The sequence below is a fragment of the Rhinopithecus bieti genome, unplaced genomic scaffold (genome assembly GCF_001698545.2).
Source record: "Rhinopithecus bieti isolate Rb0 unplaced genomic scaffold, ASM169854v2 scaffold_20098, whole genome shotgun sequence".
Taxonomy (NCBI): domain Eukaryota; kingdom Metazoa; phylum Chordata; class Mammalia; order Primates; family Cercopithecidae; genus Rhinopithecus; species Rhinopithecus bieti.
In genome coordinates, this window is record NW_016810571.1 from 727,794 (window position 1) to 740,934 (window position 13,141).

The following is a 13,141-nucleotide window of genomic DNA, read 5'->3' on the forward strand; positions in this document are numbered from 1 at the left end:
ATATATATATATATATATATATTTTTTTTTTTTTTGAGATGGAGTTTCACTCTGTCACCCAGGCTGGAGTGCAGTGGCATGATCATGGTTCACTGCAGCATCTGCCTCCTGGGTTCAAGTGATTTTCCTGCCTCAAGCCTCCAGAGTAGCTGGGATTACAGGCACCTGCCACCACCCCCGGCTAATTATTGTATTTTTAGTAGAGATGGGATTTTACCATGTTGGCCAGGCTGGTCTGGAACTCCTGACCTCAGGTGATCTACCTGCCTTGGCCTCCTCCCAAAGTGCTGGGATCATAGACGTGAGCCATCGCACCCAGCCGCAGTTTATGTTTGTACAGGTTCCTTCTCTTTGCACTTTAAAAGATACTCAATTAAACTGTTAATTATTATTAATAATCAATGATTAATTAATTAGTAATTATTAGTAACAATTTAAAAATTATTTTTAATTGGTCATCTGTTAATAGATTGAGCATCTCAAACCTGAAACACTCCAAAAATCTGAAATGTTTTGAGCACCAACATGATTCTCAAAGGAAATGCTCATTAGAGCATTTTGGATTTCACATATTCGGATTTGCTATGCGCAACCAGTAAATATAATGCAAATATTCCAAAATCCAGAAAACTCCCAATCCCAAACATTTCTGGTCCCAAGCATTTCAGATAAGAGACACTCCACCTGTATAAAATCTAACCAGCGCTATCCCCTAGAACCCCGTATGAGTCAGGGTTCTCCAGAGAGACAGAACCAATAGGATATATTAAAGGGGGTTCTCCCCTATTAGGGGGAGTTGGCTCACATCATCACAGAGGGGGAGAGGTCCCATGATAGACCATCTGTAGGCCGGAGAACTAGAGAAGCCAGTAGCATGGCTCAGTCCAGAAACCTCAGAACCCAAAACTCAGTCCAGGACCTCAGAAGCTGATGGTGCAACCCTGAATATGAGGTGGAAAGCCAGAGGGACCCCCATTAAATGCCAGAGAACCTGGAGTCCAATGAGGGGAAAAGGTATCTCACTACGGGAGAGAGGGAGGGAGAGAGAGAGCAGAGAGAGAGTCCTCCTTCCTCCTGTGTGTTTCAGCTAATTGGATGGCGCCACCCCATTGCGGGTGGGTCTTCCTCCCAGCCTGCTGATTCGCACATTGTTCTCTTTTGGAAACACTGTCTCAGCCACACCCAGAAACAATGCTTCACCAGCCTTTGAGGCATCCATCAGTCCAGCCAAGTTGACACCTAAAATTAACCCTCGCAGACTCCCTACAATGATGGAAATATTCTCAATCTGTACCGTTTGATAGTCACTGCCCTTAAGTGGTTTTTGAACACCAGTGCGATTCAGGAACTCAATTGTTTAGTTTCTTTAATTTTCGTTAATTTAAATTTAGAATTTCATAGCCACATGTGGCTAGAGGCTACTGTATTGAACTGCATTGCCCTAGACCCTGTCTGGCTTCCTCTCTGAACCACATCCAGCACCTCCACATCCCCTAACATTCTTTCTGGGACAGAGGTATGGGCCAGTAATTACTTATGGACATAAAAGTATTCAAGGAGAAAATCTTGGATGAGGTGCCTTGGGATTGACCAGCTCTTGGCTTCTCAGGTCATCTCCTCGCCTGGAGCATTCATGAGATCCCCTCTGTGCCTCAGAAGGAGGGTCGTGGCTCTGGCCAAAGCCTGAAGCAAACCAAGGAGCAAGTCCAGTGTGGGTGCTGACAGTCACTTGGCTCATTCAAGATACCCAATGGCCCTCCAGCTTAGCTTCGGGGCTGGGTGGTGACTCAGGTTGTCCAGGGACTGCTGCTTCCTATTGGAAGTTGGTACACGCGGAACATTACTCATCCTTGCTCGGGAGACTGAATAGAAAGCGCTTCAGAGAACTCTGGATTCTCCTCGAATTTTTTCCTTATATAAAAACCGCAGCCTGAGATGATTTCAGTTCAATTTTCGGCCAATTTTCGTTTTGCATTCTCACATCCTGCCCTACTTTTGCTGGGCCTGGAACCAAAATCCTGCACTGGGATGTTCAGTGAAGCCATTTTAGAATGAAAATATAAAAGAGCATCTACATAAAACCAAAATGGAAGAACTCGTAGCCGAGAAAAGCCATGATGGCAATGTTTATTCATTATTGACTGGAAAAGTCTTACTTTATTTCTATAAATATAAACATTTGCTTCCTTTCTTTTTATAAATATAGAATCTGTATCCTAGATGCAGCCATAGCCTCTCCACGCTCTTCCTCCTTCAGCTGTCCGTTTTGCCTCAGGTCTGTGTGTCAGACATGACTGCGTGGCTCCCTGCATTTTTTCCCACTTTTGGCCTTTCTGGAAGTAAAGAGGGATGTGGTTGAGCCCTGTTTTTTTTTTTTTTGGTGGAGGGGATTGGGTGCCAAGGTGAGGGCAGGAAAGTGGCCAGGCCTGCATGAGCAGAGAAGCACAGGACCTGTGAGGGGGTCTGGGTTGATGGAGAGCCTGACTGGTGTCCAGCAGAGATGGAGCAGAGTTTAGCTCAGGAGAGGGCATCAATAATTTCATCTGATATTGGTCAAAGGGTACTAAGTTGCCTTTAATACAAGATGAGTAAATTCTGGAGACCTGATGTGTAGCACTGTGTGGTGATAGTTAATGATACTGTATTATAGACTTGAAATTTGCTAAGAGGATAGATCTTAAATGTACTCACCATCAAAAAAAGAAAATAGAAACTATGGGATGTGATGGATATGTTAATTAGCCTGAGTATAGTAATCATTTCACAATGTGTGCATATGAAAACATTAAACCGTACACCTAAAATATATACAATTCCTGTTACTTAGACCTCAGTAACACAAAAGGGAAAAAAGGATTTCATCTGAAAATAAGGATTGGGAGACCGCTAGTAAACTTGTTAGGTGACTGCCAATAGTTCTTTAAGAATCGTTCTAAGGAATAGTTCTTTTTTTTTTTTTTTTTGAGACGGAGTCTTGTTCTGTCACCCAGGCTGGAATGCAGTGGCGTGATCTCGGCTCACTGCAACCTCTGCCTCCCGAGTTCAAGCGATTCTCCTGCCTCAGCTCCCAGGTAACTGGGATTACAGGTGCCTGCCACCAAGCCCAGTTAATTTTTGTGTTTTTAGTAGAGATGGGGTTTTGCCATGTTGGCCAGACTGGTCTCAAACTCCTGACCTCAGGTGGTCCACCTGCCTTGGCCTCCCAAAGTGCTGGGATTACAGGTGTGAGCCACCGTGACTGGCCAGGAATGGTTCTTAAATAATTTATCTTGAGCTTCAGTTTGATTGTATCTTTTATGTCCTGTAACCACAGGTGGAAATCCCAAATATTCAAAAGCAGAGGAAACACTTAGCCAAGTTGGTGCTGGACATGGATTCCTCACGAACCAGGTAGAATCTCTTTACTTTCTTTTTTACTTCTTTGAAGGGACAGTGGTCATATGTTGGGAGGGTGGGTTTTAAGTAGGCGAGTATGTTTTCATTCACCAAGTTTTTCTTGACACTTAATGTGTGTCAGGCCCTGGAGGTAATCATAGTGAACTCGAGACACTGGGTCCCTGTTCTCATGAAGGCTGCAGTGGAGTTTTGGAGGTAGACACCAGGCAAGTGAAGAAACAAGACAGTTCTAGAAAGCTACAAGTCATTTAAAAAATGTGACACAGGGAGGCCGGGTGCGGTGGCTCATGCCTGTAATCCCAGCACTTTGGGAGGCCAAGGCAGGAGGTCAGGAGATCAAGACCATCCTGGGTAACACAGTGAAACCCCGTCTCTATTAAAAAACAAAAAAAATTAGCCGGGCTTGATGGCGGTCGCCTTTAGTCCCCACTACTTGGGAGGCTGAGGCAAGAGAATGGCGGGAACCCGGGAGGCAGAGCTTGCATTGAGCCGAGATCACGCCACTGCACTCCAGCCCGGGCAACAGAGCAAGACTTCGTCTCAAAAATGAAACAAAACAAAAAATGTAACACAGGGTAGTTTTGGAAGGAGATGATGGTGAAAGGGAGCAACAGCATTAAGGGTAAAAGAGAAAAAGCTTTTTTGAGGTCGGTCACTTTGGTCGTACACTTAGATGATGAAAACTTGGCAGCTGTACAGAGATCTGGTGCAAACCATCTATGGCAGAGGGCACAGCAAATGCAAAAGCCTGTACACGGCACAGAAGGAAGGTCGGTGTGGCTGGGGTGGAAGGAGCAAAGGGGAGAGAGGTAGGAGATGAGAGCCAGGTACAGGTAGGATGAATGCTATGTCCTGTCCATAACAGGCAATTTCGCATTCTGGGGATTCACCTTTTCCTGAAGCTGATGGTGTGGGTATCTCCTTTCTGTGGCCTTTCTCTTAACTTGAGTCCTTTCAGAGAGCAGTCAAGTACCTATAGTGCTGTTCTTCCACACCCATCTTCCACAGTCCACCAGAAAATTCCTGTAGTAGCAGGCGGGTGCCAAAGGCCCTGAGACGGCATTGCCTGTGGCTGTCAGAGCAGGAATTGTGCACATATGTCCTTTTATTTTATACAGTGGGATATGTGTATATAAGTTGAAAAAGGCAGGTGCATGAGTATTAATATGGAAAGAACTATTTGGTTCTACCTTAGGTTTTTCGTAGGCCAACTTTATTTTTTAATTTGTTGTTTATTTATTTACTTAGTTATTTTTGAGACAAAGATTTGCTCTCGTCACCCAGGCTGGAGTGCAATGGCATGATCTCCGCTCTCTGCAACCTCTGCCTCCCGGGTTCAAGTGATTCTCCTGCCTCAGCCTCCCAAGTAGCTGGGATCACAGGCACCTACCACCACGCTCAGCTAATTTTTGTATTTTTAGTATAGACAGGATTTCGCCATGTTGGCCAGGCTGGTCACGAACTCCTGACCTCAAGTGATCTGCTCACCTCAGCCTCCCAAAGTGCTGGGGATTTTTTATTATTTTTAAAAATTTTCAGACAGGGTCTCACTCTGTGGCTCAGGCTGGAGTGCAGGGATGTGATCATAGCTCACTGCAGTCTTGAACTCATGGGCTCAAGCACTCCTTCTGCTTCACGTCTCCCAAGTAGCTGGGACTACAGGCATATGCCACTACACCTTGCTAATTTTTTTATTTTTTGTAGAGACAGGGTTTCACTGTGTTGCCCAGGCTAGTTTCAGACCCCAGTGTAGGCCAATTTTAATCATCTTCACATCTTGTTTTCATTTTCTTGAAATAAAGAAACAGAATATATTTGGGCAGACCAACGTAGCATACAGAGTTCAGAAAGTCAGATTTCAAGGTTTAGATCAACTATTTTCTAGATATGTGACCTTGGTCAAGTCACTTAATCTCCCAGAATGTCAGTTTCTTCACCTGGACACAAGGAGTAACATTCGTGGGTGGCTGTTTTGCGTATTACTATCACGTCCCAAGTGCTTTATAAAAAGAAGCTGAGAGCTGGGCACAGTGGCTCACGCCTATAATCCCAGCACTTTGGGAGGCCAAGGCGGGTGGATCACAAGGTCGGGAGATCGAGACCAGCCTGGCTAACTCAGTGAAACCCTGTCTCTACTAAAAATACACAAAATTAGCTGGGTGTGGTGGCAGGCACCTGTAGTCCCATCTACTCGGGAGGTGGAGGCAGGAAAATGGCCTGGGAGGCGGAGCTTGCAGTGAGCTGAGATTGCGCCACTGCACTCCATCCTGGGCGACAGAGCGAGACTCTGTCTCAAACAAACAAACAAACGAAGCTGATACTGTAAGTAATTGGTGCACTGGAATTCTGCATCAGGAAGAATAAAAGGTACAGAGCAGTACCCTAAGACCAGACATAAAACAAGTTAAATCAGCAAAGAAACAAGGGTTTCTTTGGTTAACTTAGTGTTCCCTAAACCCTCAGTCCACCTGAATGATTTTGCCATCTGTGTCGATACATCTTTTAGGAGAGTTGATTACTTTTCAAAATAAATCTATTTTAAAAGAAATCCTTTAGTGCTTCCATACATTGGAAAGCAGTATCCTTTGCTACAAGTATCAGGTAAGCATAAAAGTGAACAGATGAAAGCAAAGCCAATGTTATTAAATTTTAGAGCCTGTTGACTATGGAAGAATGTCATCCTGAAGCTCATCTCCCTTTGTTCAGAAAGAAGAAGGGGAGGCGTTGGGTAGTTTTAAAATTATTCTGATGCAAATCTGAGACTATCTCTTTAGTGTGCTTGGAGGAATAGAGAGCAGAATGAGTGGGAAGTATTCGAGTTGCTATTACTTCTATGACCTTGTGCCATGTAAAGTTGCATCCCATAATACGAATGTTCAAGTCCCCTATTTTGGGAGTCATGTAAGATGGTTGAAGAAATGCAGATTGTCCCATTGTTTTCATGAGGTGGACACCGTGCTCCTGGGCAGAGTGACATCCTTCTGTGAAACCTGGGGCTTAGCTCTGAAGTCTTTTCTTTGCTTCTACAAAGAAAACCCGCATTTCCACCACAGAGCCTCTTGTTAGCGGGCTGAATGCTAGTATCAAAGCTGGTCATTACCGTACATATTTTTGTTTTGTCGTCTTATGAGAAGGAGAGTTACTCCTGGTCACACTGATGGTCCATTTTGTCTAGTGTTATATTTTCACTGGTGACACCAACTAGTGTGTAGGTTCTGCAAACGTACACGCCGCTCGGTGTCATTAGGGACATCTCTCCTGTGATTTAGCAAATGTTTTTATATCTTAAGCTTATCGCCTATATACTGAAATCTGGTAAGGAAATTCTACATCCCCTATGCAAATTTCTGTTCTTTTTTTTTTTTTTTTTTTTTTTTTTTTATTGAGACAGAGTCTCGCTCTGTCACCCAGGCTGAAGTGCAGTGGCCGGATCTCAGCTCACTGCAAGCTCCGCCTCCCGGGTTTACGCCATTCTCCTGCCTCAGCCTCCGGAGTAGCTGGGACTACAGGCGTCCGCCACCTCGCCCGGCTGGTTTTTTGTATTTTAGTAGAGACGGGGTTTCACCATATTAGCCAGGATGGTCTCGATCTCCTGACCTCGTGATCCGCCCGTCTCGGCCTCCCAAAGTGCTGGGATTACAGGCTTGAGCCACCGCGCCCGGCCAAATTTCTGTTCTTATAAACTTCAACTTGGATCCTTTATGACCTTTGTTGTTTTAGACTAAAAAAGTCTTTTTTGCATTGTTTTCATATAAACTTGATCCATCTCCTTTATCACATCGGTGATGTTTCATAGCCCACTTCGTGTAGTTGTGAGTTTAGGGGTAGGGAATTGCTCTGGGGGATTGTTTGTTTTTTTGTTTTTTTGAAACGGAGTTTTGCTCTTGTCGCCCAGGCTAGAGTGCAGTGGTGTGATCTCGGCTCACTGCAACCTCCGCCTTCCGGGTTCAAGCGATTCTCCTGCCTCAGCCCCCCAAGTAGCTAGGAGTACAGGCGTGCGCCACCATGCCCAGCTGATTTTTGTATTTTTAGTAGAAATGGGGTTTTGCCATGTTGGCCAGACTGGTCTCAAACTCCTGACCTCAGGTGATCCGTCCGCCTCAGCCTCCTGAAGTGCTAGAATTACAGGCGTGAACCACCACACCTGGCCGCTTTCAGGGGTTGTTGACAGTACAGTCCCCTTGAAAACTCAGTTGATTTCCCCTTCAGGTCTCTGCTTTGGTAACTGTGGCAGGAGATCTAACTCAGGGCCTCAAGTTAGAGATTCCCCATCAGTATAAGTTATAGGCTACAGGATGAAAAGGGAATTTTTAGCAAAGTTATGCTCTTTGTTTCCACTTTACTCTCAGACTGGGCATTTCTAGCCTGAGTCTATCTGTCTTGTAGGACCTTGCTGAAAGCCATAAGAAGTCAACCCGGCCGGGCACGGTGGCTCAAGCCTGTAATCCCAGCACTTTGGGAGGCTGAGGCAGGCGGATCACAAGGTCAGGAGATCAAGACCATCCTGGCTAACACAGTGAAACCCCGTCTCTACTAAAAAAATTACAAAAAATTAGCCGGGCGTGGTGGCGGGCGCCTGTAGTCCCAGCTACTCAGGAGGCTGGGGCAGGTGAATGGCGTGAACCCAGAAGGCGGAGCTTGCAGTGAGCCGAGATCACGCCACTGCACTCCAGCCTGGGGGATAGAGCGAGACTCCATCTTAAAAAAAAAAAAAAAAAAAAAAAAAAAAAAAAACAGCCAACCCAAAAAAATTTTCTCCCTTTTCCCTTAACCCTCCCCTTTTACCAAATATGAGGGCTGCATCCCAAGATATATAGCAATGAGAGCAAGATCAAATGCTGTGGTATTGAACAGCAGGGATCACCAGCTCCTCTTCTGGAACAGCTGGGTTCTTAATGCTCCCCGCCCGCCACTCCCCGCATTTCTTCATAAAGCCAATGACACAGGCTAGCTTCTCATCCTTGCAACATCCTACTTCTGTTTACCAAAGATTTCTTTCATATTGTTCTGTCCTTCGTGAAGTACGGTCTGCAGAACTACAACAGTGAATTCCACATACAGCCTTTCAAGACAGGAAGTAACTTTGTATATATTATCAGCACATCTTGAACAATAGTCCCATGGCTGGATCTTTAATTTCTGCCACAATTCTGGTGGATACTCTCAAATCCCACTCATTTCTCCAATGTTTAATTAGATCCCAATAAGATGTGTCTGTTTATCACTATTGAAGTAAATTTGGCTTGTCTCCTTCAAAAGCCAATGATACAGACCTCAATATTCTCAGAGAAACTAATGCTTACAGGAAGTTTTAAGCTGAATTAAAGGTTGTGAATTGAATTGAATGATACACAAATTTCTTTTTTTCTTTTTTTTTGATAGCTTTGGTTTAGCAGTGCTTAAAGAAGGGGTCTAATTTTTCTCCAAAGTCAGCCTGACATTTTTCTGGTCATGTAGCTCAAGGTTAACCCTCCTGAGCCCAGGACACATACACTTTCCATTTCTGCCGAACCAGCTGCCTCTGGGCCCTGTGGACTAAATAGTATCTCCCCAAAGTTTGTATGTTGAAGCCCTAACACCCAATGTGACTGTATCTGGAGATAGGTTCTTTAGGAGAACCTTATTAAGGTTAAATGAGGTCATAAGAATGGGCCCCTGTTTCACTAGGATTGGTGGCCTCATAGGGAGAAAGAGTGCTCTCTCTCTTCACACACTCAGAGGAAAGCTGTGTGAGGACAGAAACAGCAGCCATCTGCAAGTCACAGAGAGAGGTCTCCAGCCTCTGTCTTGATCTTGGATGTCCAGCCTCCAGAATTCTGAGAAAATAAGCCTCTGTTGTTTAAGCCACCCAGTCTGTGGTACTTTGTTGTGGAAGCCCTACCTTCTTTGGAAGCGAGTGAACTAGTGTAAGACAGAAGGGTTTTGGAGTGGAAACTGCAGCCGATGGAATTAAGAAGTGGAATTCTGGAGGCGGGGCAGTGTGAAGTCTCTTTAGAACTGGCAGAGGAATCTCGATGGCCATCAAAACTCATTCCTCATCTCTCACCCCTCCCCATACAGGCAACTTTTTCTCACATCCGATTTCTTCAAGGTCACTGGATGTCACATGGGCTCATGTCTCCCCGCTGTGAGCCCTCTTCCTTTTGCCCCAATTCTGAAAGTGCTGAAGAGAGGCTCCATTTGTCTGGACTTTGCTCATATGTCCACTTCCATGACTCATCAGTTGGGTCAATGTGAGGAAGGATGGCACAGGCTTGACTTGAATCAGAGGCCCTCACCTGGGCCACTCACTGCCTGGGTCATGCAGAACCTGGCAGTCCCCTTTTCGACCACACGTTAGTGCAGGAGTGGAAGCAGGAACTTAAAAAGTAGGGGATGCCCATGGCAGAGGAAGGGGCAAGACTAGACAGAAGGAACAGTGAATGCTCCACTGAAGACACTCTCCTGTCTGCCTTTTAAAAGTCTTCTTCTGGACGTTCTGTTGTCCTCAACCGACCTGCATTTGCCTTCTTTAGATATTCCTGGTACCTGAAATTTTAAACCCTTCTTCCTCACCCTTCTCTCTCATCTCTCCCAAGCCTTCATTAAAGCTTGTGTCCCATCTTCGTCTCCCCCAGATCGAACAGTCACAGTCCTCTTTCCCCAGAGAAGGATGGCGGCACATCAGCTACTTTGGCGAGAAGAAATGATCCTTGTGCTCTTCAACTTTCAAAGCTCAAAGTTTCCTTGTACGATGTCTAGTGTCCCTGTTTCTCCTCTGACAGAGCAGTCCAGCTCTTGAGTTTATGTGTAGAACAGAGGTCTGAAAACACTCCCAAACCTTGAAATTCATAATTCATGTCACTTTTCCTAAAATGACTATCTGTACAAACTTTTCCCAACATGACTATCTGTACAAAATTCATGTCACCTTTCCCAACATGAGTATCTGTACAAAATTCATGTCACCTTTCCCAACGTGAGTATCTGTACAAAACTCATGTCACCTTTCCCAACGNAAAAAAAAAAAGAAGCCAATCCAACACAACTTTCTGCCATTTTCCCTAACTCCTCACTCTTAGCCAATATGAGGGCTGCATCCCAAGATATATAGCAATGAGAGCAAGATCAAATGCTGTGGTATTGAACAGCAGGGATCACCAGCTCCTCTTCTGGAACAGCTGGGTTCTTAATGCTCCCCGCCCGCCACTCCCCGCATTTCTTCATAAAGCCAATGACACAGGCTAGCTTCTCATCCTTGCAACATCCTACTTCTGTTTACCAAAGATTTCTTTCATATTGTTCTGTCCTTCGTGAAGTACGGTCTGCAGAACTACAACAGTGAATTCCACATACAGCCTTTCAAGACAGGAAGTAACTTTGTATATATTATCAGCACATCTTGAACAATAGTCCCATGGCTGGATCTTTAATTTCTGCCACAATTCTGGTGGATACTCTCAAATCCCACTCATTTCTCCAATGTTTAATTAGATCCCAATAAGATGTGTCTGTTTATCACTATTGAAGTAAATTTGGCTTGTCTCCTTCAAAAGCCAATGATACAGACCTCAATATTCTCAGAGAAACTAATGCTTACAGGAAGTTTTAAGCTGAATTAAAGGTTGTGAATTGAATTGAATGATACACAAATTTCTTTTTTTCTTTTTTTTTGATAGCTTTGGTTTAGCAGTGCTTAAAGAAGGGGTCTAATTTTCTCCAAAGTCAGCCTGACATTTTCTGGTCATGTAGCTCAAGGTTAACCCTCCTGAGCCCAGGACACATACACTTTCCATTTCTGCCGAACCAGCTGCCTCTGGGCCCTGTGGACTAAATAGTATCTCCCCAAAGTTTGTATGTTGAAGCCCTAACACCCAATGTGACTGTATCTGGAGATAGGTTCTTTAGGAGAACCTTATTAAGGTTAAATGAGGTCATAAGAATGGGCCCCTGTTTCACTAGGATTGGTGGCCTCATAGGGAGAAAGAGTGCTCTCTCTCTTCACACACTCAGAGGAAAGCTGTGTGAGGACAGAAACAGCAGCCATCTGCAAGTCACAGAGAGAGGTCTCCAGCCTCTGTCTTGATCTTGGATGTCCAGCCTCCAGAATTCTGAGAAAATAAGCCTCTGTTGTTTAAGCCACCCAGTCTGTGGTACTTTGTTGTGGAAGCCCTACCTTCTTTGGAAGCGAGTGAACTAGTGTAAGACAGAAGGGTTTTGGAGTGGAAACTGCAGCCGATGGAATTAAGAAGTGGAATTCTGGAGGCGGGGCAGTGTGAAGTCTCTTTAGAACTGGCAGAGGAATCTCGATGGCCATCAAAACTCATTCCTCATCTCTCACCCCTCCCCATACAGGCAACTTTTCTCACATCCGATTTCTTCAAGGTCACTGGATGTCACATGGGCTCATGTCTCCCCGCTGTGAGCCCTCTTCCTTTTGCCCCAATTCTGAAAGTGCTGAAGAGAGGCTCCATTTGTCTGGACTTTGCTCATATGTCCACTTCCATGACTCATCAGTTGGGTCAATGTGAGGAAGGATGGCACAGGCTTGACTTGAATCAGAGGCCCTCACCTGGGCCACTCACTGCCTGGGTCATGCAGAACCTGGCAGTCCCCTTTTCGACCACACGTTAGTGCAGGAGTGGAAGCAGGAACTTAAAAGTAGGGGATGCCCATGGCAGAGGAAGGGGCAAGACTAGACAGAAGGAACAGTGAATGCTCCACTGAAGACACTCTCCTGTCTGCCTTTTAAAAGTCTTCTTCTGGACGTTCTGTTGTCCTCAACCGACCTGCATTTGCCTTCTTTAGATATTCCTGGTACCTGAAATTTTAAACCCTTCTTCCTCACCCTTCTCTCTCATCTCTCCCAAGCCTTCATTAAAGCTTGTGTCCCATCTTCGTCTCCCCAGATCGAACAGTCACAGTCCTCTTTCCCCAGAGAAGGATGGCGGCACATCAGCTACTTTGGCGAGAAGAAATGATCCTTGTGCTCTTCAACTTTCAAAGCTCAAAGTTTCCTTGTACGATGTCTAGTGTCCCTGTTTCTCCTCTGACAGAGCAGTCCAGCTCTTGAGTTTATGTGTAGAACAGAGGTCTGAAAACACTCCCAAACCTTGAAATTCATAATTCATGTCACTTTTCCTAAAATGACTATCTGTACAAACTTTTCCCAACATGACTATCTGTACAAAATTCATGTCACCTTTCCCAACATGAGTATCTGTACAAAACTCATGTCACCTTTCCCAACGTGAGTATCTGTACAAAACTCATGTCACCTTTCCCAACGTGAGTATCTGTACAAAACTCATGTCACCTTTCCCAACGTGAGTATCTGTACAAAACTCGTCCGTTCACACGGCAAGAGTTTACCTTGGTATTTTGTTTGCTATTTGTGTTCCACAAAGAGAACATATTTTGGACATCTTGTCACTGTTTTAAAATATCAAAATAGACTGGGCACGGTGGCTCACGTCTGTAAACCCACCACTTTGGGAGGCGAATGAGGGTGGATGACCTAAGGTCAGCAGTTCAGGACCAACCTGACCAGCATGGCAAAACCCCGTCTCTACTAAAAATACAAAAATTAGCTGGGCATGGTGGCGTGTGCCTGTAATCCCGGCTACTCGGGAGGCTGAGGCAGGAGAATCGCTTGAACCCAGGAGGTGGAGATTGCAGTGAGCCAAGATCGCACGCCACTGCACTCCAGCCTGGGTGACAGAGCGAGACTTGGTATGAAAAAAAATTACATATATATATATATATA

General features: G+C 45.0%; 1 protein-coding gene across 6 annotated transcripts in view; it reads left to right on the forward strand.

Annotated features, from left to right (window-relative positions):
- The window catches only part of ARHGAP44 (Rho GTPase activating protein 44), a 214,158-nt gene that overhangs the window by 130,859 nt on the left and 70,158 nt on the right, over nucleotides 1-13,141 (forward strand). For all 6 annotated transcript variants that reach the window (XM_017892363.1, XM_017892361.1, XM_017892365.1 and 3 more), the window contains exon 6: nucleotides 3,314-3,390. In XM_017892363.1, coding sequence (XP_017747852.1) covers nucleotides 3,314-3,390 — 77 coding nt within the window. The remainder of the gene's footprint in view (nucleotides 1-3,313; nucleotides 3,391-13,141) is intronic.